This window comes from Cyclopterus lumpus, chromosome 19, assembly GCF_009769545.1.
Source record: "Cyclopterus lumpus isolate fCycLum1 chromosome 19, fCycLum1.pri, whole genome shotgun sequence".
Classification (NCBI taxonomy): Eukaryota; Metazoa; Chordata; class Actinopteri; order Perciformes; family Cyclopteridae; genus Cyclopterus; species Cyclopterus lumpus.
Window position 1 is genome coordinate 5773469 of NC_046984.1, and position 22395 is coordinate 5795863.

Sequence of the window (22395 nt, forward strand, 5' to 3'; positions counted from 1 at the left end):
TGGAGTTTAAATGGAGTTGATTCAGTCTGATGATCAGCACTAACTAACATCATAAAGTTAAGTCGGCTATGAAAGCCATGATGTCACAGCGACACAGAAGCCGTGTTTACTTGTGGCTTCAATGCCGTGTTGACAAGCCATGTTGTATGGAGAGAGACATCTAATTGAAGTGTGAGCTGTGGGAGTTCCCGGTGTGCGGCTCTCTAACGGTTTCATTGGTATTTGACCGACGGCCCGCCCCTTTCCTCATCCTCCGGGCTGCACCGCTCAGGACACCCAGCGCTCCAGCGGGACAGTCCGGCTGCACCACCGGCTCACTCGGACCGCACGAAGCCTTAACACGTTCCGGACGGAGAGATAATTAAACCGGACCCGAGAGGTCTCCTGCGGTGAGTTTATGTTCCACTTTGACTTGAAGTGAGTCCTCAGAAAAACACCCAATGAGTCTGTATGATTCAGTGATAAGTGGGACTTTATAGTACTTTATGTTGAATGATAGCCTATCTGTATAATGTAATGCCTTGTCAATCATCCATTTTTACTGTGATATTTGTATCCTCAGATAAGTAATATTGTTTGAAGAGGGAATAGCCAAAAAAAGAACCGACTTTTGCTATAAATGTTATCTGCACATTTTGTGATGACTTATTTGCAATGTTGCTTGATTTCCAATACTGAAGATAGAGATGAATTAAAAGTTGCTGGGGTGAAAAGCCTCCTGCTGACCAGAGAAAGAAAGCAAACATATTAGGTTTAGTTTCAGATAAGGTAATACTATTGAAATGTTGACTGTTAATGGTCATAGTGTAAGTTGTTTTTAGTGTTGCCAGCGTCTCGGATGTCTGACGTGAAACTCAATCCGCTCCGCTCCGTGTTTATATTCAGCAGCAGTATATTCTTGGTCAGAATAAACTCTGCTACGGCTTTGATTTTTCGTCGCTCTGCCTTGTAATTAGAGCAGTTGCACGACACGATCTATCAATTTTTCAATACATGTCACTGGCATTACCAAGATGTGCATCTGATTCAGTGGAACATGACGGGGTGAAGTTGAAGTTGGTGGCCTTGAGGTGTTTTAATTACGTAGAGACAAACAGGCCGCACAGTGTTGGACTCATTACAAGTTGGGGGCAGTGGCCTTCTGACCCCTAGAGCCTGCCAGCAAGCCATGAGGGAGGCCACCATGTGAAATGCGAAATACAACACACACACACGCACACGCACACGCACACTCTTTGATTAAAGAGCTTGTTGGTCTGCTAAAGCCCGCCAATAAACACACACAGTGGCGATCAATACAACAACAACAAAGCCAGTCAGCTTCTGTGATAACACCACAAAATCCAATACATGCATTGATGAAATCAGTCTTCCTTACTGTGGACCAGTGGACTGTGACTTTTCCATGTTGGCCCTGTAATTCCCCCAGTTAGTCTCCCCACAGTAGGCGTACAGTATACCCTCCTTGAGTACATGCTTTGATATTTCGAAGTCGGCCTCCTGGATGCACTCAGCTCAGCCAGCAGCAGATGATTAACACATGCATGTAATATGTTTCCTGTACATCCCCCTCATATTATTTACACTAATGATACAGTACTTGATGAAGTAAATGAGTGCAGACATTCCCTTGTGGTTTTCCTTTTTTACATTTTTTTTTACCTGAGTTCAACATTCCTCTGAGGGGGGGCCTTTTGTGACCTTTGGGTGTCATTGACGCAAAACCAACCAGGAAGGGGTTATTTGCTAGGTGAGAACTCTCTGAATCCAGCTGCTGTATTTGTTTTCACACCACAGGGTTTTTTTCTTCTTTTTCTGCCACACATGATGATGGTGTTGGGAAAACTGCTCCATCACTGTCTGCCGCCACCAAATGGTCACAACTCACTCATCTAATAAGATGGTCCGACATCCCCCCAGTAAAGGAAAACACACGTTTTTGGGAGACAGATTTATCAACAGCCTCCTGGTCACCGCTGCTCCTTGTTAACAAACATAAAAAGGGACTATTTAGCAACTCACTTCAGATATTTTCAGATACAGATGTTAGTTGACTGTGGGTGAAAAAAGCCACCATGCTTTTTAAAGAGATATGTCATGTCTGGCTGTCATCCAACGTTTTGACTGCATGTGAACTTTTCCATTGATGTGGACGGTTATAGAGTTATATTAAAAGCTGTTCTCCCTGAAACTATACGATATGAAACTTTAGCGTTGTCGATGTACCTGATAAGAACAAAACCAGTTGGTCCTACGCTTCATGTTTAATGATAGTTGCTCATATTCCAGAGCAAAATCATGCTCAACATGGTGTGTATGTGTGGAGGGTTTGATCTCTTGTAGAGCCCAACAGATACTGGACTTTGGATTTCTGAGGCCAATATCAATATTTGACAAACAAAATATTAGCAAATTTCCGTAACTTGCTTGCTTTCTTGCTGAGAGTTAGATAAAAAGATCAAAATCACTCATGTCTGTACACAACATATGTAGCGACAGCTGGTTAGCTTAGCTTTGCTTAGCTTAGCGTGAAGACAAGAAACAGGGTGAAACAGCCTGACTGTCCAAAAGTAACAACAATTCGTCTACCAACACCTCGAAAGAAATATTCGAGCACATACTGCCAGCATCTTTAAAGCTCACTAATTAACATTGTATCTTGTTTCCCATTGTTTCCAGTCTTTGTGCTAAGCTAACCAGCCATATGTAGGCAAGAAAGCAATCAAATATATTTTAGAAAATGCCAAACTACTCCTTTAAAAACTTGTGGCTACAAAGCTGGACATATAAAATGAGCCAATACAATCAGTCATGTACACGCGGCAATCTGGCTGCTGTGTCTAACAGTTAAACTGGCCATTTTAAAACTTCCTTTAAATACCTGTAATATCAAATGAAGAGCGGGGGATGCAAGTGTGAGTAAAAGAAAAACAAGTTTATGTATGAGCAGAGAAGACATATAAACTGAAATAGAGACGCAACAAAGGGGACAAATTGGGACTGCCAGTTCCAGCAGATGCAGGAAGCAGAAAGCCTCGGAGAGTATATATGGATATTTGTTGGAGCATGAAAATGTTTTCTTGGCTGAGGAGGAAGTGTAGCTGTGTTTTGCTTGGATTCAGGCTGAGCATGGACGGGGAAAATAGGAACGTAATTGAAAGTCAAAGAGTAAGCCCGAAAAATGTGGCCTTATCTTGTATGTTTGTTCACCTGGTTAGCGGGGTTAGTGAGTGAAGGACATGAGAAGAGAGGCAGAGAGAAGGGAGGGGAAGACCCGCCATAAAACACAAAGTCCATCACTTTGTGAGCAGAGTAAACATTTTTGAGTTAAAGCCATCAAAAGTGAGATAAATGAGGGTGTGTGTGGGCCCAACAGCGGTTTTAGTCGAGCCATTTCGGCCTTCCTGAGTCAGTCAAGACGCTCAAAGAGAGGCAGGACAGCAGAAGAAGAAAAGAAAAACAAATAGGGACAGAAAAAGGAAAACAGAAGCAGGGAGCAGAGGAAAGAAAGGAACATATTCAGAATGAGTGGAAAGTGAGTATAAAAGGAAGAGAGAGCGAGGACAAAAGGAGACACGATTAAAGAGAAGACGTGGTTGCAATCAGCGCCGAGGTTGAGAAGAAGGATGTTTGTTGGTCGTAATCGAGAGAGAAACCCCACCGACCGATGCTTTGCTCAGGAATGAGTTTGTACACGCATGGACACACACACACACACACGCAGCTCCTATTAGACTGTGGTTACTCTGGTTTATATCCAGCAAAGCCACATCAAGCAAATACTGTATGTAGTGACATGGAAATATTGTATTGAGCCCCGTCTGTGATGTATGAACGCACCAAAATGGTGAGTTGCCCAACGAAAGCAACTCAGAGCTGCAGCAGGAAGATGGACTTTTTTTTTGCTTTTTTTACGTAACAGAAAAGAGTTTCCCCATCAACAGGGATTGAGTCTCGTCTACTGAGTTTCTCCAGTTTTCATGTAGTTATCTCTGTCACCATCTCTGAGATATCTGTCCAGATTTGTCTGGGGCAGCGTTGAAAAAAGAGCTAACAATCTGTATCTGACTCTTTTCTCTCTTGTCTATCATGTCTGGCCTCCTCCCCTCACATCTCGTTCCTCACCGCCTTCCTCGCTTCGGTTTGAATTGACTCTCTCCCTCCCTGAAGCTCACGTTGTATATTATTTATTCCATGACAGGAATCGGAACCAGAGGAGCAGCCTACGAGGGTGGTAGCAGCCAAGCCTCGCCCAAAACAGACGCCCTACCGGGGGTAACAGCGAACATGAAGGATTAGGAGATAATCCGGGGTACGTCCAAATCCCTCCTTTCGAGAGGTCTCCTATTATTTTCTAATATCCAACACGCAGGCAGGCGGGGTGTTACGGGGATTACAGTGTTAAACATATTACCTTTTTAAGACTCAAAATGTTGTGTTTTTCTTGTGCCGCTTTTCAGGCCATTTTATATGAGGCCTGAGGGTGCTGGCTGCTGTATTTGTGTGACTTTAACAGAGTAGCAAGTGCAAAGAAGGATCACAGAGAGGAGGGATAGAAGCATATGTGCAGATAAATTAGCTTTGCCCGGAGGCTCCAGATACATAAGAGGAGTCGGAGCAAGCGACCCCCTCTGAGCTGTGGTCAAAGGTCTTCAACGGGATTACAGACAAAGACAAAACACCAGAGCTTTCCGTAAGCACACAGCCAGAGTAATTCATGGTTTGTATTCCTGTAAAACTGCAGGTTATCAATTATAATGAGTTTGTTTTTGTTCAACCTTGATACACATGACAAACTACTTCCCTTATTGTGAAAAGCAGAAACCCATTTATGTCTGTGACCGCTGTCACTGGGGAGTTGTAATCAGAGGTGACCTGTTGCTTCAGCGCAGTTCATGTAAATGTGCACAAGGTCCCTGCGTGCTCACGCCATCTTAGATTAAACATCACACCTCGGTATACTGGTCCCTGGCGTCCCTTTGTGAGCCTTGATATGGCTCTGCTCAGTGCTGGTATGTGCTGTGCTTCCTCCCCCTGCGCTCCCAGATGCCCCTCTTAAAACGCCAGCCAGGGGAAGTGGAGCGGAGGGCCTGGGACTGCGGTCAGCAGCAAATTAGAAGGGCTGCCTTGGACCTGACGCAATCCCCATCTCTTGAACCATAGCAGGTCATTAATGAAGCCAGACGGTGCTGTGCATGCGTGGGAGGCCCGCCGACATCTAGCTGCTGCAGTGGAAAGATTTAAAGAGAACCAGAGGTCCATGTCAGGGCTGCTTCATGCTATCAAAATATTTTAGAATTGGATATCCATTACTCTGCTGGCATAAGAACAACACATGAGAAAAGGCCAATTTCCTTTGTCTGCCTTTATTACCGACTTACAGCGGTATATGGATCTCCAGAAAAACGACAAAAATATAACTAAATGCATCAATTAATAATATAATCATATCATATCATTCAAATGGAGCGTAAACATAAATACACAGCTTTAACATCCAAGGAGGCTGCAAATAATGGTAATAGGTAATATAGGCAAATATGGTGTCCAAGAATTGTAATTGACGTTAGCTAGCCTACTTTGTTAGCATTACCTTAACGGCTAAAATGCTTTAACTACTGTTAGGAGACTTCATAAAGTAATGCTACAGAGGTTTGAAGTATATGGATGATTAATATTACCTGCGCAACAGTTAGCTTCAGCTAGGTAGCTAGCTGGAAAAGCTGCTGCTAATTATATGTAGCTTTCAGTGAAGATAGCTAGCCACACAATGCTCTCATTGCTTCACTGTTCATAAACACATGTACATATAAATAGTTGCAAGAGGAAAACAAGGACTAGATAAATGACCAAAAAAGTTGAAAAATAAATTGAGCCAATGAAATTTAAAGGTAAATTAGTCAAAGATTTTTTCAACCAACTTATTGGATCATTTAAAAAAGTACTTAACTTTTTCCTTTCACGCTCAATTTTAATTGTAGTATAATTAATTGACTAATGATCTTTTACTGCCTGTTGACAGTGCCGGGGCTCAATAAACTGGCAGTCTAGCAGTAGGTTACAGCTAAGTAGCAGCAGCGATTTTCTTATCAGGACATTTTTATTATCTCTCCCTGTCTCGCTGAGCATACTTTGCCTGTTTGTAAACAAATATAAGCCTATTGAATGACTTGGCTTTAAAAGCATGATAAGTGTTTTCAGTGAAAGGTAAAATGAACTTTGTGTAACCTTCATGCCAGACAAAGCAGGACAAGATGGATGCAGGAATTCCCTGAAAGTCCACCCATTTTCTGGACGAGAGGCAGTCTTTGGTTTCTGCACAGAGGAGTGACTGTGGTCTAAATTTAGATGGTTCCAGACCATCGGACCTTTGGAATCTTAAAAAACCTGCGGACACCAGATCTAGTTTACGCACAATATTCAGAATAGGAAAGCCCCGTTGTCTCTCACTGAATCTCAACGTCCACAGAATAAACTACACATGTTATCCCTCAAAATCAAGTCTACATTTTAAAGATAGATGTTTCTTTCCCTGTTTTTCCGCTCAATAGATGGTTCCTCGGTGCGGCCGCAGAACCGCTTGCAGCTGGACTCTATTTCTGAGCTGATGTCGACAAAGCCCAAGGCAAGCGGGGGAAACCAGGCGAGCTGACCACACTCCAACTGGTTGGGCTTCTTCCAGGAACACAACTGCACAGTGTTCTCCTCGATTTATGGCCGTTTAATTCAGCCAGCTATGCATAACAACGCCCTACAAAGAGGGGGACAGAGTTTGGCTTCCATATGATAAACAGAGATAATATTGCAGTGAACTATTTGGCTCTGCAGACCTGGAGTTTTAACTTTTCAGAAATTACAGTTTCAAGATCTTGGAATAACCTTTCAGAGCTTTTTCCGGTCCAGACTTTGGACTGTTGAACTGTCAATCATTTTGACATAAATCTAAGAGGAGAAAAGCTCAACTTAACTTATTCCGTTTTACCATTCATTGGGATTAAAGGCAATTCCAGACATTGTTTAAAGTAGATTTTTTTTGAAATATTAAGTCATTCACCTCTTGTGATCATGAATCTTCAGGAAAAGTTGTCAGGCCTAAAAGGACTGGTCTCACACTCGCACAGCAAGCGCCGCTTTAAAGGCGACCTCACGCTGGACATGATAAGCCCTCCTCTGGGGGACTTCCGCCACACCATGCACGTGGGCCGCGGTGGCGATGTGTTCGGGGACACCTCCTTCCTCAGCAACCACGGTGGCACCGCCAATGGAAACAATGGGGAAACGGATTCCATCTCCACCCCTGACAACAAGATCGGAGCGTTCTTCTCCAGGACGCTCCGTCACATCAGGAGGGGCTCTGACAACCGATCCACAGGAGGATCCAAGGATCTGTCGCCGCCACCTCCCGTCCTTTCGCCCATCATCAAGAACGCCATTTCCCTCCCAAGGCTGGATGTGGATATGCCAAATGGGAGTCCCACCACCAAAGTGCTCTTTCCTAGTTCTAAAAGCACGCCAGAGGAGAAGAAAAGCTCTTATGGTGAGTTCTTTCAAAAAGAAAATTGTATCTGCTATAATCAAAAATGTTACATCAACAACTGATTAAACCACTATGTGTATTAAGGGGTCAGCCAAAGTTACGAACCCGGAGAAAATCATTAACCAACTCTCCCTCAGGTTTGAGAGCTTTTTAGCATCTTTAAACGCTAAAGTTGTTTTGGTTTTCCAAAGTTACAGTTTTGGTTCAGCTGTTTAAAGCAAAAATGCTCAAATAAATTCACTGTAAGCAAAGTGCTTATGATCAAAAACAGGAAACAGGAACCCAACGTTGTTGTTCCACAAGTTCCACAAGATGCATTGTGGGTAGTGCATTGAGGGTTTTGTTGGTCTGTCTTTTACACTATTTCTTTCCCTTACAATGAACGAAAATTGTTGCTCTTTAACTCTGAGAGATAAAACGCCATCATTGTTTTTGAAATGATGTCATGTCAACTATTTTTGCCTGGTCATTCAAGGATTAAGATAAATGCACCACCAAATCCTTAGTTGCTAAGATTTAAATTAAATGAGTGAAACTCATCCATCGGTTGTACCCAGTAATCTAGACAGATTTGACCCAGATGTCCTTATGAGTCACCTTGGTTCATAATCAGTACAGCTCGCACTGATAACAGAGATCCAGACAGAGCTGGTAACAAGCTGTCTGGGAGGCTCAAATAAACATCACACTCACAGCTGATGCCTCCTCTTTAGTGTGCGTGTGTGATGTGTATGTGGATTTAAGCGTTTTTATCACTAATCACAAAATGCACTCAAAATGCACTTTTGTAGCGATAACTGGAGCTACTTCACTCTCCAGTAATTAAGCATTATGACACGGGTGGGAGTCGGCTGGGTTTTCATTCAACAAAATCCTCCATAGACTGGTGCCACTGGTTACCTCTCTCCTGCATTCTGGTTAAAGTGTGTTACTCTGTGAAGTCAGACGCAGTTTTCTTCGGGTGGTACGAATAAAAACCTCCAGACTCTCTGCCCTTTACGGGCTGGCATTGAGAGGTGCTGCGGTAATTTTAGCCATTTGGGTCATCATGAAGACGGCAGTGTGTGAGTGTGTGACTCGTTCAGGCAGATGATTCACTGTTCACACAGCCAAATAACTCGTCATCCTCAGACAGGATGTCCTCCGATGGGTGTACACTGCCCCCTGTTGGAACTGTATGATAAACCATGTGACTCCGTAAAAATCTGAAATATATTTTGTATTTAGAGAAATATATATATATCGTACATCCTACATAATTTGTGTATTAACATCTGTCTTCTCCTCAGGTCTTGAGTCTGGTTTCGTCACGCTGCCTCGTCTCTCCCGCTCCGAGCGTCAGCAGCCTTCCATCTCCCTCCCCACTTCCTGCTCCACGAATATCCACCGCGGCTCTCTGACCGACCCTACTGACACCATCTTATCCACCTGCTCCGCCTCCATAATGACCTTTGACCCCAAACCCACTGCCACGGCCTTCTCCGACTCCCTTTCCTCCCTCACGTCTTTGTACACCTTCACCTTTGACCTCGGCCCCTCCCTCATGAGTGAGGTATTCGGCCTGATCGACGGCCACCCGGAGGAGCATGGCCACGCCTGGGAGGGAGAGGAGGCGGGGTCAGCGTGCGGGTTGACCAATGAGGGGTCAGAGATGGACTCGGCTACTATCTCATACGTGGATTCCCTGCTGAGGGAGGACTGCGGGGGCAGGAAGAGCCCGCATGGGGCCGAATGGGAGGAAGAGGAGGGGAACGGCGTCGGGCTTTCTGATAAAGTACCCGATGTGGCGATGGGGTCTCCTGAACGAGTTAGGTTAGGGATGGAGAATGAGCGGTTTCAGTGTGCTGCAGATGTGCTCGCACGTCACTATAACAGCCACTCAAAGGGACAGAGCAGGATGGAGGTTGCGGAGTCAGAGATGATGACCATCAGCCAGCCCAAGAACAAAGTGGCCTACAGTTACATGGACGACGAGGATGAAATCAAAGTCTGAGTGGAGATAGCTTGACACTACAAACCTGTCTCTGATGTATGACTTCTCTGTAATTCCAAATCAAATCAATCATCTAACATCTTGTTGTGGTCAACAAGGCTGGCTCTTTTGACAGGATGACCATGAAAACTACAATCCAGGATGCTTTGTATTGGATCCTTTACTTTTGTACAGTCAGGCGTTAAGGATGTACAGTTGTGATGCAGAACTGTCGCTGAATGTATCTAAAAGGAATGAAAGACTTGATGCTACACATTTCCAAGCCCAGCACAGAGAGGGAGAATGCGTTTTTGCGAAAGGTCGAAACTTAAAAAGGACTGAAACAAAGAGGAGGCAAGGAACACGAGGATGTGCCAGAGAATGTAGATCGTCTTAAAAGAGCCTCCAACATTACACAATGTAGAAGTTACAAAGCCTGTCATTCACAAGCTTTTTCATACTTCCTCACTTGCGAGGGGAAAAGATTCTGTCACTAATGAGAGAGGAAGTGGGGAGTAATAACATCAATTCAATCGAATCACAACCTTTAGGTCTCCTTACAATCTCTTGTCAGCTCCTTTCACTCAGGAATACACTACCAGGAAACAAAAAGGGAAGAGAAATACAAGTTCTGGAATCTCAGGCCTCATTAGATTAACCAAACAGCTCAGTTAATAAACTACATGGACTGATGGGATATGACAAGTAATATTGGTATTTGCTAGTTGCAACTAAAGCTTAACCCTTTAATTGCTTTGTTTTAATGCTGCAGACCTTCTATAGAGAGACTCCGTGCACCTTTTATGATTATGAAGTCTGACTCCTGTATACCTTCTTTTTTTTTTTAAGAATTGTCATTTATATGTTCTTTTATACATCTGTACATGAAGATATTAAGTGACCTCCTATAAATATGTACTTACAGTATGAGCACCTAGTACATAGTGCAATTCACATCCATCCATATGCTGCAGTCAATGCCAACTATATATTATAATGATATAAATTGACAATAAAGCTGTTTATAATTAGGTTGAAGATGCATTTATGTACATAGTTTAAGATTTGAAGTCAGTTGAAAGGAATTTTCCACCCAAAACCCCTTTCAGGTGGTTGTTAAACATTTGTATTTACATTAAACCTCACATGAATTACAGAAATCCCCCTACAAACACCTCAAACAGCACTTGGAATACGGTTCCGGGTGGCTTGATTAATTTATTGAGGAGCTATTGTTTTGAAAGACTTTACTTTGGGAAATAAAGCGTGTCGGTACCTGAAGAATAAATAAATGAAGCTAGTTACAGAAACATTTATAGTCCAAACAAAAGTGAAGTAAAGTTGCGAGACACAATATTCAGAGCATTAATATAGAAGCAAATAACTATTTGCTAAGTAAATATATAGTGGAGCAATGTCCACCGGGCAGAGCATAAAGCCGCTCTCCCTCTATGCACGTGGTAATCCAAGCTTCTCCGTGCTCCGTTGAACAAGCTGAGTCGGCCGCGCTTTGCGCTGCTCTCCGCGGTTACAGATGATACCAACGTCCCGACCGACAACGGCGTCGGCGTTGTGGCGGAAGCGTAGCTCCAACCCCACGGTTCCCCCTCGGGTTCGCTCCGTCAGCACTGTTGGCCCTCGTTTGCATTCTTCGGCTGTTAGCACCGTTAGCTATGAGCCGCTGGCTCAGCTGTCGCCATGTTGAGAGCCGTTGAGCTCGTAATGTTCTCAATCGCATATTAAGCACCTTTAAGCTGCAATATTTAAAGATACAACACAGACTGACAATATGGAAATCCTAAGATGTTTAAGTAGTAACTTAACAGCGGGGCTGAAAAGCAGCCTTTTACCGCCCTCTCTGTTGACAGTTTTAAACCCGTTTCCCCCCGGACCACAGCCAGCGGTACTGATAGGTGTGCTGCGGTCGGAGGTGTACTTTAAAGGGATAGAAAATCCACATGCTGCATTTCTCTCACTGTGCTAAAGAAGGAACCACTTTTCCCTGTAGTGGTGGCGGAAGTGGTGGAGGGCAGTTTGGGGCTTTGCGTCCAGGCTTTTTTGGAGGGGGCTTGTTAACGCTGGCCGACTGAGCTCGGGGTGCGGGTGTCGGCTGGGTTGCTGTGTCCACGGTGGCCGGGGCCGGGGGGGCCGGGGCCCTGGTGGGTGGAGGGGCCTGGAGCTTTGGAGGTACTGAGGGTCTGGGTTTACAGTACTGAACTTTCAACTGCTCGTTAGCTTGGTTACCTTTGGTCAGGTTGAAAGATCTCTTTGCTGTAGGGTGAGAAGAAAAAGTGGGATTATAAGGATGCTATCTGAAAGCAAACAGATTATGGGTGGGAAACGTTAGCTAACTATTTCAAGATATTTCCGTGTAACTGACATAGTTTGCTGACTCTACGACTCTTCTTTAAATGTTAGCATTGCATTATTTTAGCATAATTATTCTGTAATTGTCAATGTTTAGGAAAAGTTACATAATTAGAGACACATGTGATAACAAATAAATGCAACAATTAGATGCAGTATATTCAACATACAATTTAAAATACCTCAAAAGAAAAGAATTAAAATGTTTAAATGTAAAAAAATTAAAGTAATTTCCTAAAAACAAAAAAGGTGTTGTTTAAGTGTTAAAACAACTACTATTCTGCTTTCAAGTTCAAGGAAGGAAGTTATGACATTTGTCTGACGGGCGGCTGCTAAAACGTGTGAGAAAAACAATCCTGAAAAAACTAATTATACTTGTGTTTGGAAAATCAGTTTTGTAGTCAGACAAACATATCAGGGTGGGAAGACTTACAGTGTAAGGGAAATTATTTCAGCCTCTAGCTTGTGAGTGAGGCAGTTACAACAATGTGAGAGATGACGCATTACCTTGGAGGTTTATGTTTTGGTCAGTGGTATGAGACTTCCTGTTTCCTGTGTACTTTCCAGTTGTTACAACAAGAGCAATAGATTTATTTTCTCTCTGTCAGCTTGACCGAACAAGCCACCACTTGGATATTGTAAGAGGAAACGGGTTAGAAGTAAAGAATCTGTACAGGATATTACACAATAGAGCTAATAGACAGACGATGTGATGTTATTCTGCCCAAAAATAAAAGTGAATGAAGGGGGCTGCTGTTTCTGTTGGAACAGAGGCGTGGGCCACTTAAAGGGGCACTGCAACAATTCACATAGTTCAGTTGACTTGTCATGAGGAGAACTACCAAGCCTGTAAAAACAGATGACATATCTCCTGTGGCTCTGACGATGATGTCATAATGATGTTATAATTGGTTCAAACAAAAGCATTTGAGGTTTGGACAGCCATTGGACACATTGGACTTACGTTTATATGGTGAGGTGATCGTCACAAAAGCTCTTGGGGAGTCTGGAGGAGCCTCTGAAATGGACTCCAGTTGGCCTTGATCCGAGCACTGCTTCTCAGTGGGACTCCTGATCTGACTTGGGTTCGCCGCCGATCCCGATGCTTTCGGAAGTGCCGTTGGGCCACAGGCGGCCGAAGTGTTGATGGCCACGACAGGGCTGGGATCGACTGAGCTGCTGGTTGTTGAGCTTTGATGCGTTGGTGCCGCTGTGTCAGCAACAGGGCTGGACCATGTGGAGGTGCCACTGCAACTCACAGAGCCAGATTTCACCAGGAAGAAGCCAACACTGTCCTGAGAAGCTGTGCTGATGGAAAGAAAAACACAACAATACTGGAATGAGATCCAACTATTTCAAATCATTACCCTCTTGTTGCCATTTGGAGCCACTAGTGCACACACATAGCACAGAGCGGTACCTGTTTGTCTTTGAGAGAGCGAGGTGATAAGAGGAGCAGGAGGAGGCCGTGGATGAAGAGGACGAGACTGATCTGCTCACTTTCTCCTTTTCTGAGATCTGAGACTGGGAGACGGCGGCTGGCATGGACACCTCCGGGACCTCGGGAAGTTCTGGGATCTCAAAAGAAACAGCTAAACAGAACAAGAATAAAAATCACATTTATGAATGATACATCAAATATACAGCATTTCATTTAAATAATAATTCCAGATTATTTTTTTAGTTCTGGCCATCTTTCCCATTGGTAATAACATCATTGGACTTTATTACTGACATCTTTCAGGTGCAATCAGACAAGTTTTAAACAAACCCAAATGTCAGCTAAATGTTTTTGGAAAAAGAACTCAAACCTAAACATTTATCAGAGTTTACAGACAGACTTCCTGGTCCAACTTTAACTTATTTGCAGTAGTGGTTAGTGTTTCCTGTCCAATGTGTTTGCTGGCTTTTACCTCCACATACAGTTGTTCAGATTAGCAGTTTAATATTTGAAGAAGAAATAAGCAATTAATATAAAAATCTCAACAAAAAAAAAAACTGTTTAATATGCACATCTTACAGCCACATAGAAATGTTTGGTAATACTGTCTGGTAATATAAAAGAAATACAGGGACATTAAGGTGCATCAATACAGAATAATGAGCCTGTGTATTGAAGTGTTCAGATCTAATTTTAAAATCTGTATTATTACAGTTTGTGTGCTTATACGGTACATGTTCCTTAAGAAATCTGGGCATTACCACAAACTAATTATTTATTACTAAGTAATACATACACAGAAAGTGGTGTCAATAGTCAATAGCATTTATTAATCCGGCCTGATGTTTACAAATTGTCCGATCTAAAAGACTGAAATCCAAGTTTTAATAAACCTTAAAGGCTTAAAGAATACTGATGTCACGTGCAGAGCGTACATCTTTGCTGGCATACCTTCGGGGAAGAGGCTGCAGCTGTACTGAATGAGGGGCTCAATGACCGTCACCACTTGGACTGAAGAAGCTGACGCCATATCAAACAGAGCAGCTTCCCTAAAAAGGTCAAGACGAAGATGTGGGACAGACAAGGATGACAAGGACTGCAGAATAAGGTGACTTCAACTCTGGTCAAATGTGTGCATGAAAAATAATGTGTGATGAAAGCAGTGTCTTTCTCCAACCATGAAGTGCCACTGAGGAAAATACGCTGCCCATTTAGGTGTAACCACTGAGAGCATTTCAGCAAACCAAACATGCACCTCCTGCATTGTGTGCACAATAAAAAGAAACTAATAATACTAATAATAAAGCCTAGTCAACCATCTGTTAACAAGATGCCACGGTTCAGTTCCACGTGACCAGCGGGTCCGGTTGATGAAATATGTCCCCGATGCTCGTCGCTTTATAATATTAAGACACAAAGGTGACGAAAGAGGAAGAGCAGGCAGGACGGGGGAACGTGTGAATGGAGTATGGTAACAGTACATGCAGGGTGCAGACAGAGGGACGATGGGGTCACTACGCACCCTTCAGCTCGGGGCCAGAGCAGGTTGGGCCCCAGGACGATGGCAATGTTGCTGGGTGTCATTTTGTTGACAGCCTGCTGCTCAGACAGCAGAGACAAGAACTGGACCAGATACCTGAAGGGCAGGAAGAGGAAACAAACAAGTATGAAAGGGAGGAAGTCATAGGGAAGTATGTGATTGTGGGGAAAAAGAAATGTCCATGATGAGGAGGCCAACACACCTGAGGTTGTTGTAGTTGTCTGGCGGCAGTTTCTTCAGTAGCACTCTGTACTTCTCCAGCTTCTCCGTCGGGTCTTTTTCCCTGCGAAGAAAGAGATCTAATTCAACGAGAACGGACTTTAAGCCGGAGTAGAAATTAAAATGACATAGTGTAGATATTATACATACCCTGCTGCTTTGAACCAGTCATTGTAGAGTTCAAAGGTCATTAGAGGTTCGGGAAGTTCTCGCAGGTAACCCTTCAAAGCTCCTGTCACAACACATTCAGAGAACCCATTGTTGTGTTGTTAGATTTTAATCAAATAAAAACATATAGATAAATAGCCCATTTTATATATACATTATATAGTGTGTGTGCGTATATATATATACATAAATGTTCAAATATTGCCATGATATTTGCTGTTCTACTTAAAGTAGGTGTTCTTCTCAACTTATGAAGACTTATGTGGGGTGACTATGGGTCAGTGGTTAGCATGCCCGTCTTTCAATCAAGAGGTTGGCAGTTCAATCCCCGCCCTAGTCGATGTGTCCTTGAGCAAGACACTTAACCCTGCATTGCTCCCCGTAGCTGTGTCTACGGTGTATAATGTAAAGTGTCTTTGAGTATCTAGAAAAGCACTATATAAATTAAATGGATTATTATTATTATTATTATTATTATATATTACTGTTCTAAAGAGTCTCTAGCACAAAGGAAATTAAGCCTTTCAAATGACTTGAAGCTGCAACAGTGGCTGTATTTGGATTCAACACAGAAGAGGAAGTGGGGAGTTAGAATGAGGCGCGAAAGTCACGTTGACTGAACAGATGAGGAAGAGTGCCCACAACAGAAACTCAAACTACACTCAGAGGAAATCTAACCAAAAAGAAGTGGAAAGATCCTGACCGGCCACAGCATGAGGGTCCATGCTGAACTCGCTGTAGTCGACCACCTCGTGATCCAAACAGGTCTTCAGCCTCTTCACTATGGAGGCGGCGGCCGCCAGGCGGAATAGACCCTGAAGGACGAGGAGGAACAAAACAAAGAGAGATTACATTGGACTGTAGGGGAAATCCTCAGGGCTGCAGTTAAAACCAGCCATGCCCAGAGCAGTGCTTGTCAAATACAGCCTGCAAAAGATTCAATTTACTGCATGAAAAATTACACATATTACTTTGCCTGAGCATCTGCACATCATTCATATTAGATATGTAAGTGTAGTTATGTATAGATGTATCATTACTGTTTATATTACAACTGACTAAGAACAAATTAAACGTAGTCTTCTATTAGTGGCTCAATCTGTGGGGACCTGGCTTGGGATTCAAAAGGTCACTGGTTCAAGCCCCTGCACGGACCAAGTACGGAGCGTGGACTGATAGCAGCCGAGGTGTCCTTGAGCAAGGCACTGAGCCCCCAACTGCTCAGGGCATCATCCTGTGAGGCAGTCCCAACACTTGCAGGACTATAGGTCCTGTTTGCGTGTGTGAATATATATACTGTATATAAAAACAGTGTGAAGAAAAGACAAGTCTTCTTCTTCTTCTTTCTTTCTGTATTCATAAAGTACCTACTGTACCTAAGAGCCAAACTCTGCAGAGAGTACCTGCCTCTTAGCCACGCTAGCGGCATGGCAGTGTCAGTCAGTCAAGATTGGCTATAACATGTTGCCCTGATATTCCTAGTCTCATGGCTAGTGTGAGGCTACATGTCGGTCGATGATCACTAAATCACCGCGTAGTCTCCTCCTGTCAGTCCTACCTCCTCAGTCATGCCCGTCCTCAGCAGCATGTGAACACACTCCTGGATGGGTGCAGCGATTTCTCTGTTGCTTTGAGACAGATGAGAGAGCAGCGGCTCCCCGTAAACCCTCTGACTAGAGAGGCTGAGCAGCGGCGCTGACGAATAAGCACACACAGGAAATCAGAACAGAAATTCCTCCAACGGCAGCGCAGGAGACAAACTGGTGCGGACTAACTTCCAACCTTGTCGACTGTGATTCTCTTTGAGCTCGCTGATGTTTTTGTTCAGGAACTCGTGTGAATATTTGTGATATTCCGCTTGCAGCTCGAGAAGCTTTGGATGGAGAAACGAGAGCGGTACATTTGTGGCTTTGGTTTAGATTTGAGGTTTTTAGAAGAAAAGAAGAAAAAAAGAACGAGCCATCACAACTGCAACTCACGCGGATGAAGTAGTTAGCGTAGTCGTCTTCTTTAGTCGCAAAGTGATACAGATCTGCAGAGTACTCGTCCTACAGAGACAGAGATACAGAGGGGTCAGAGGTCAAGGCCACCGTACTGATTACACAGGTGCCGTGGTGGCTGAAAGAGAAAACATCCCTACCTTGATGCTCTCCAACCTTCTCCAAGCTTCTTCCACCTCCTCCCTGAGCCCATCCTGCTTTGCCTGGGGACCAGTGCTGGCTTGGCTCCTGACACACACACACACACACACACACACACACACACACACACAGAGAGAGAGAAATGAGTACAATTTGTATTCGTTATTTTGTTGGCGGCTAAACTGTCCCACGCTGGTGTTGTGACTCACCTGGTTCTTGCATTGTTCCAGTCTGTCGTGAGCTTTGCAAACTGCTTCTTGTTCTTGAGAATCTCTGGTAAATCATCCTGGAAGGGAAAGAAAACAATGAGCGAAAGAGCGATTCAATATCAATGTTTTATATTTTGCTGTGTCGTTGACTCAGGCATTGACTCATGTGCCTACTTTACACTTCTCGATGAATACATACTAACACAAACACCCGATCGATACAATGCAATCCGATACCGCCGTCCGTCTGTGTATGTTCTGGTACGGATGTCGTGCGGCTGTCGTCACACACAGGTCACGGGAGGTTTCGAGTCGGTACGAGACATTCTCACCTCGCTGAGCTTGTTGAGTGGCTCCAGAACTTCCTTCTCCACCTTCATCTCAAAGTCTGCCAGCATGCTGGCCAGCATCTTCTCCATGAAACAGCACATCTCCAACACCCTCCTGCCACACACACACACACACACACACACACACACACGGTCAACTCCTGTCTTATATTAGATGGATGTCAAAACTAAAAACTATCAAAACAAATTTACATTCGGATCTAGGGACTAAAAAAAACTATGGCCCCAGGTGTAAATGAAAGACATGAGCAGCCTGTCAGATCACATCAACAGTGTGTGGGAACCTCTTTCCTTTTCATCCAGAACTGAAAACTGAAGTCATGAGGGTTTCACATGACAGCAGCCAACACTGCAATCAGTCAAGAGTTCAGGTTCACGGAGAGAGAGAGAGGGAGGGGGTGAGGGGATGGACGTCACCTGATCGAGGACTCTGCATCAAAGTCTTTGAGGCTCTCTGCCATGCTGACGGACAGCAGCATCAGAGGCAGCTTTTTCTGCAGAGACAGAAGCAGACGAAACAGCGCTCAGTAGCCGGTCGAATGTTTTTGGGATGTGTCCGCGTGGCTGCAACACAATGTGGTACCATTCGTTTCTCAGCCTCCAGGCCCGCCTGGCTGTGCATGCAGCCCTGCAGCTTCTTGTGCAGGACCTGAGCCGCCTTCTTGGCCGGTTCCACCCGCTGCTCCACCTTCAGTCAGAGAGACGCCCGCGATGAGCTGTTAACCCCTTTTTCTTTTTTATAGCGTCACTAACTTGTGGTTTTTACTCAACACGATGCATGTTGTGGAAATGCTTTTTCTTTTTTCGATGGTGTGGTGCTCAGTGGCGCTTGTCATCACGACTTTCATGAATTTGAATGTGTGCCATAGATTTTGCTCTAACAATGATTGATGTGAGACTGAAAACACGTTCATTCACAGTAGAATTTGCTCTTTTTCTCACCACAACCAGGTCCTCCTGTAGAAGTTCAGTGGCATCGTGTGACCTGCAGAAAGTGTATGTTGAGTTGGTTATAAGGTAAACGACCCGGATGTCAAAACCAACTTTGATTCTCAAATATCATTTTATTCACCAACTCACGGCAAGAAAACCAAAAAGCATACGTCCAACCATGTTGAATATTTGTATATTCTCCATCATAAAATAAACGTCTCTAGTTTTTGTCCTGTCGTGAGACAAACACACTTGAGGACATGTAGCTGCACTTATAGAGGGTTTCCTAAGAGTGCACAGGCATGATGTTTCGGACAGAAATGAGTGTTATAAGAACATTTTGTTGCCTAATGATCATATTTAAGACAAAGGAATAAAGTGATCTAATCTTTCAAAAGTTGCGATTGCCTATGATGAATAACAACTGTGTTCACACAAAGTACGAATGCTTTCTTTATATTAATCCCGATGAAAAACAAAGAAACTATTTCATGTGCTGGTGGTTTCATGCGTTGAGGCCTGGACCCAGACCTGGAGTGCAGCCGTGGTACTCAACTCAACCGCTGCGGTTGAGTTGAGTACCACGGCGCACCAACACGGGCGTTGAACAGAGAGGTGAAATAACCTTCTCTGCCGGCTCGGAGAACATCGAGCGCCAAAAGGAAGCCCAACCCAGTTCTCAAAGAGGTCAGATGAGCCTTCAGCAGCACCTCCAGGGTTTAGTTTATTATGCCCTCCAGTGAGCACCTGGCATTTCAAATCATAAAAAGAAGCATTACCCAATGGGTATGACTTCCTTTTTCTTTTTTTTTAACTCCAACTCTCATTTAAACTTTTCTTTCTGGAGGCGTAGAAAAACAATGATTTCACAGTTACACCAGAGCATGTGAGCAGACGTGTTGCATGCTTCATAAGGAAAGTACAAGTGTGTGTGTTTGTGTCTGCGGAGGTGTGTATTGTCTCCTAACAGTGTTGTTCAGCGCCCTGATCCCACTGACGTATCAGAATAAATGTGTCGTCAAACTTAAAATTCTTCTACATGACATGCAGCACATGTAAATACTTTGAGTGGGCGCAGGTGTTTTATTTTTTTTTAATGTGTTTGTCTCATCCGACGAACGCTCGCCCCAGTGTCAGGACAAACTGTTGACTGGTGCTGCTGTGGTAAGTGAAGCCCATGCTGCACTGCTGCAGATGCACGCAGGTTTATTATTAAGTGCGTCAGAGGTGGCGGCAGCATCTCACACACACACACACACACACACTCTAGTCAAAGGTAGTCAACCACATGGAAACGTGACACCTAAAATGTCTATTTTCAAAAAGCTGCAACAAATTCTTTCTATTGTTACAAAGTTTTATTTCAAATTCAACATTTTCCTCAAATAAAAACCCTAAAACAAAGTGTGTTATGGTTGCACAAGTCGTGAAGGCAGCCCACGCTAACTCCATTGTCTGTTTTAGAGCAACATCTGTGTAAAGACTGATGGCATTAGTCTCCATAAGCTGCCGGTCATACAGGACCAAGGAACCTGCAGTAGCAACACCTCAAAGCGCTGCTTATGAATTCAACTCTGTATTTATAAAAGGAGGATTCTTTTAATAGTCACAAAGTGGAACTTTTAAAAAACACCAAGCAGTTCAAATCAATCGACCCCATCAGACCAAAATCCAATCCTACAAGTTTGGGTTCCCCCAACTTCTCGAGGGCCCTCGAGTTGGCTGTGCATGTGAGAGGCTCGATGTGCTCACGACAGTTTAAATGCAGAAAAAAACAACCAGAGGAGATGAGCGTCACAGTCGAGCACTTACTTTGCCGCAGAGCCAAACTGCTTCAGGATGCTCAGGGACTGCCGCAGCATGCTGGCTGTGGAGTCCGACCCCGCTTTCCTTACCTGCACCTTCCTCCGTCCTGCTCGGCCCCTCGAAGATATCCTTCCCCCAGAGACGGTTACTTCACATCAGGGAGACAAGGAGCTGTGGTCGTTGCCTTTGTGCGCCTCAGTGTTCCTCATTGGTGCTCTTAAGTCACAGCGAACACAAGTCAGTGAATGAGGAAGTTGCACAGATGAGGTGTCTGTGAGGGGGAAGAGAGATTTCACTGTCACACTATGGTTTAAAGGTTATCCAATAACGACACTCCACATCTACTGTGTGTTTACAGTGGGTCATTTGGTTGTTTAGAGGTGTGATGGCATATTGTTATTCCTATGCAGTTTTCCAGACAACAAAGAGTGATACATACATGTAATAATCCTGGATGGTAATAAGACAAATTTACATCTCATTAGATTGACGCATACGCTTTAAAATATACCTCTGGCAGGCAGTGGTTAGGACATACTTCTGTAAATGCAAACAGTGTGTGCTAAACAATTAAAAGGATGTGAAAAGGCCAAAAGAGGAACCTGTCCATGCTGCTGTTTGTGGCATTTCTTAAAACCTACTTTTATTTAACTGTTGCTCTTCTGAAGCTTTCTAAGTGAACTAAGGCATTTTCTGATATTTATTTTACTCTTTATTATTGTGCACTATAGGCTTTTAGCAAACCCAGTAGTATTTCACCCCCACATATCACTGTATAGTAATCAATAAACAGCTATTAAAATGAAGGATGAAATAGCATTTATAGTCCTTGTTAAACTTCAACTTATCCAGGATGTGATGGGAGGAGCTCACCTGGTCACCAGTACAGGCTGAGTCAGCTGTATGGAGGACAGCATCACGAGTGCTTCTGGTGAAACGCCATCCCACTTTTGTTCTTACCCACAATGTGTTCATATCGCGTAAGTTCTGAATAATTTCTTGGATTCACCGGGTTTTTTTCTTGTTTTTTTTAGCTTCTCATAGGTGATAGGAAAATGTTACGAGCGGTCAAGAGCACTCTAACCAAGATTTAAAAAAATATCTTGGTTAGTGAAAAAAAGAGTTAAAAAAAATAAGAATTCAGGAATATCACATAATCAAAAGTAAATGACATATTTTAAGTTTTTACAGCCTCCCCCCTAATTATTGGGCATGTGCCAGAGTTGCATTGCACACCTCCTGCCCTTATATAGTGTTTAGGGGCCGTTAGCTATGCCAGTGCACTTCTACACCTCCGTCATCAAGTCCATCCTCTGCTCCTCCATCACCGTCTGGTACGCTGCAGCCACTAATGAGGACAAGGGCCGACTGTAGCGCATCATCAGCTGTGCAGAGGTGATTGGCTGCAATCTGCCGTCCCTCCAGGACTTGTTCGCTTCAAGGACCCTGAAGCGAGCGAGAAAGATTGTAGCTGACCCCTCACCCAGAGCCCGGGTCCCCCACTGATTTCCTACCCTGCACATCACTTAATTCTTCACTTTAAATACACTTGTCACTTTAAACTTACACTGTTTAGAGTATCATTACCTGTTTGTTTGTGCACTTTATTTTATATTCTGTACATTTCATGTTTCAATTCTTGCACTGTGTTGATTGTTTAATGTTATTGTCCAATGTTGCACCACCCGACCTTGTATGTGACAATATACTTG

At 43.7% G+C, this 22395-nt stretch overlaps 2 protein-coding genes across 3 annotated transcripts; one reads left to right on the forward strand and one right to left on the reverse strand.

Moving 5' to 3' along the window:
- The first annotated feature begins 278 nt into the window (after positions 1–278).
- cdc42ep1a (CDC42 effector protein (Rho GTPase binding) 1a) lies at positions 279–10540 on the forward strand. Its single transcript, XM_034558290.1, has 4 exons — positions 279–389; positions 4202–4312; positions 6552–7537; positions 8827–10540. The coding sequence occupies exons 3-4, from the start codon at positions 7066–7068 to the stop codon at positions 9528–9530; spliced, it is 1176 nt and encodes a 391-aa protein (XP_034414181.1). The 5' UTR covers positions 279–389; positions 4202–4312; positions 6552–7065; the 3' UTR covers positions 9531–10540.
- A 162-nt stretch (positions 10541–10702) lies between these two features.
- sh3bp1 (SH3-domain binding protein 1) lies at positions 10703–20973 on the reverse strand. Of its 2 annotated transcripts, none has more exons than XM_034558287.1 (18): positions 20690–20973; positions 18887–18929; positions 18528–18632; positions 18362–18438; positions 17927–18038; positions 17595–17671; positions 17385–17472; positions 17224–17292; positions 17027–17117; positions 16803–16939; positions 15948–16059; positions 15227–15308; positions 15060–15140; positions 14840–14953; positions 14269–14366; positions 13297–13468; positions 12841–13184; positions 10703–11780 (listed from the first exon to the last, which is right to left on the reverse strand). In XM_034558287.1, exons 1-18 carry the CDS (start codon positions 20737–20739, stop codon positions 11482–11484), a joined length of 2151 nt encoding a protein of 716 aa, XP_034414178.1. In that variant the 5' UTR covers positions 20740–20973; the 3' UTR covers positions 10703–11481. The 2 variants fall into 2 exon arrangements, with proteins under 2 accessions (XP_034414178.1, XP_034414179.1); XM_034558288.1 differs by having other exon boundaries at positions 20773–20954.
- Positions 20974–22395: the final 1422 nt, after the last annotated feature.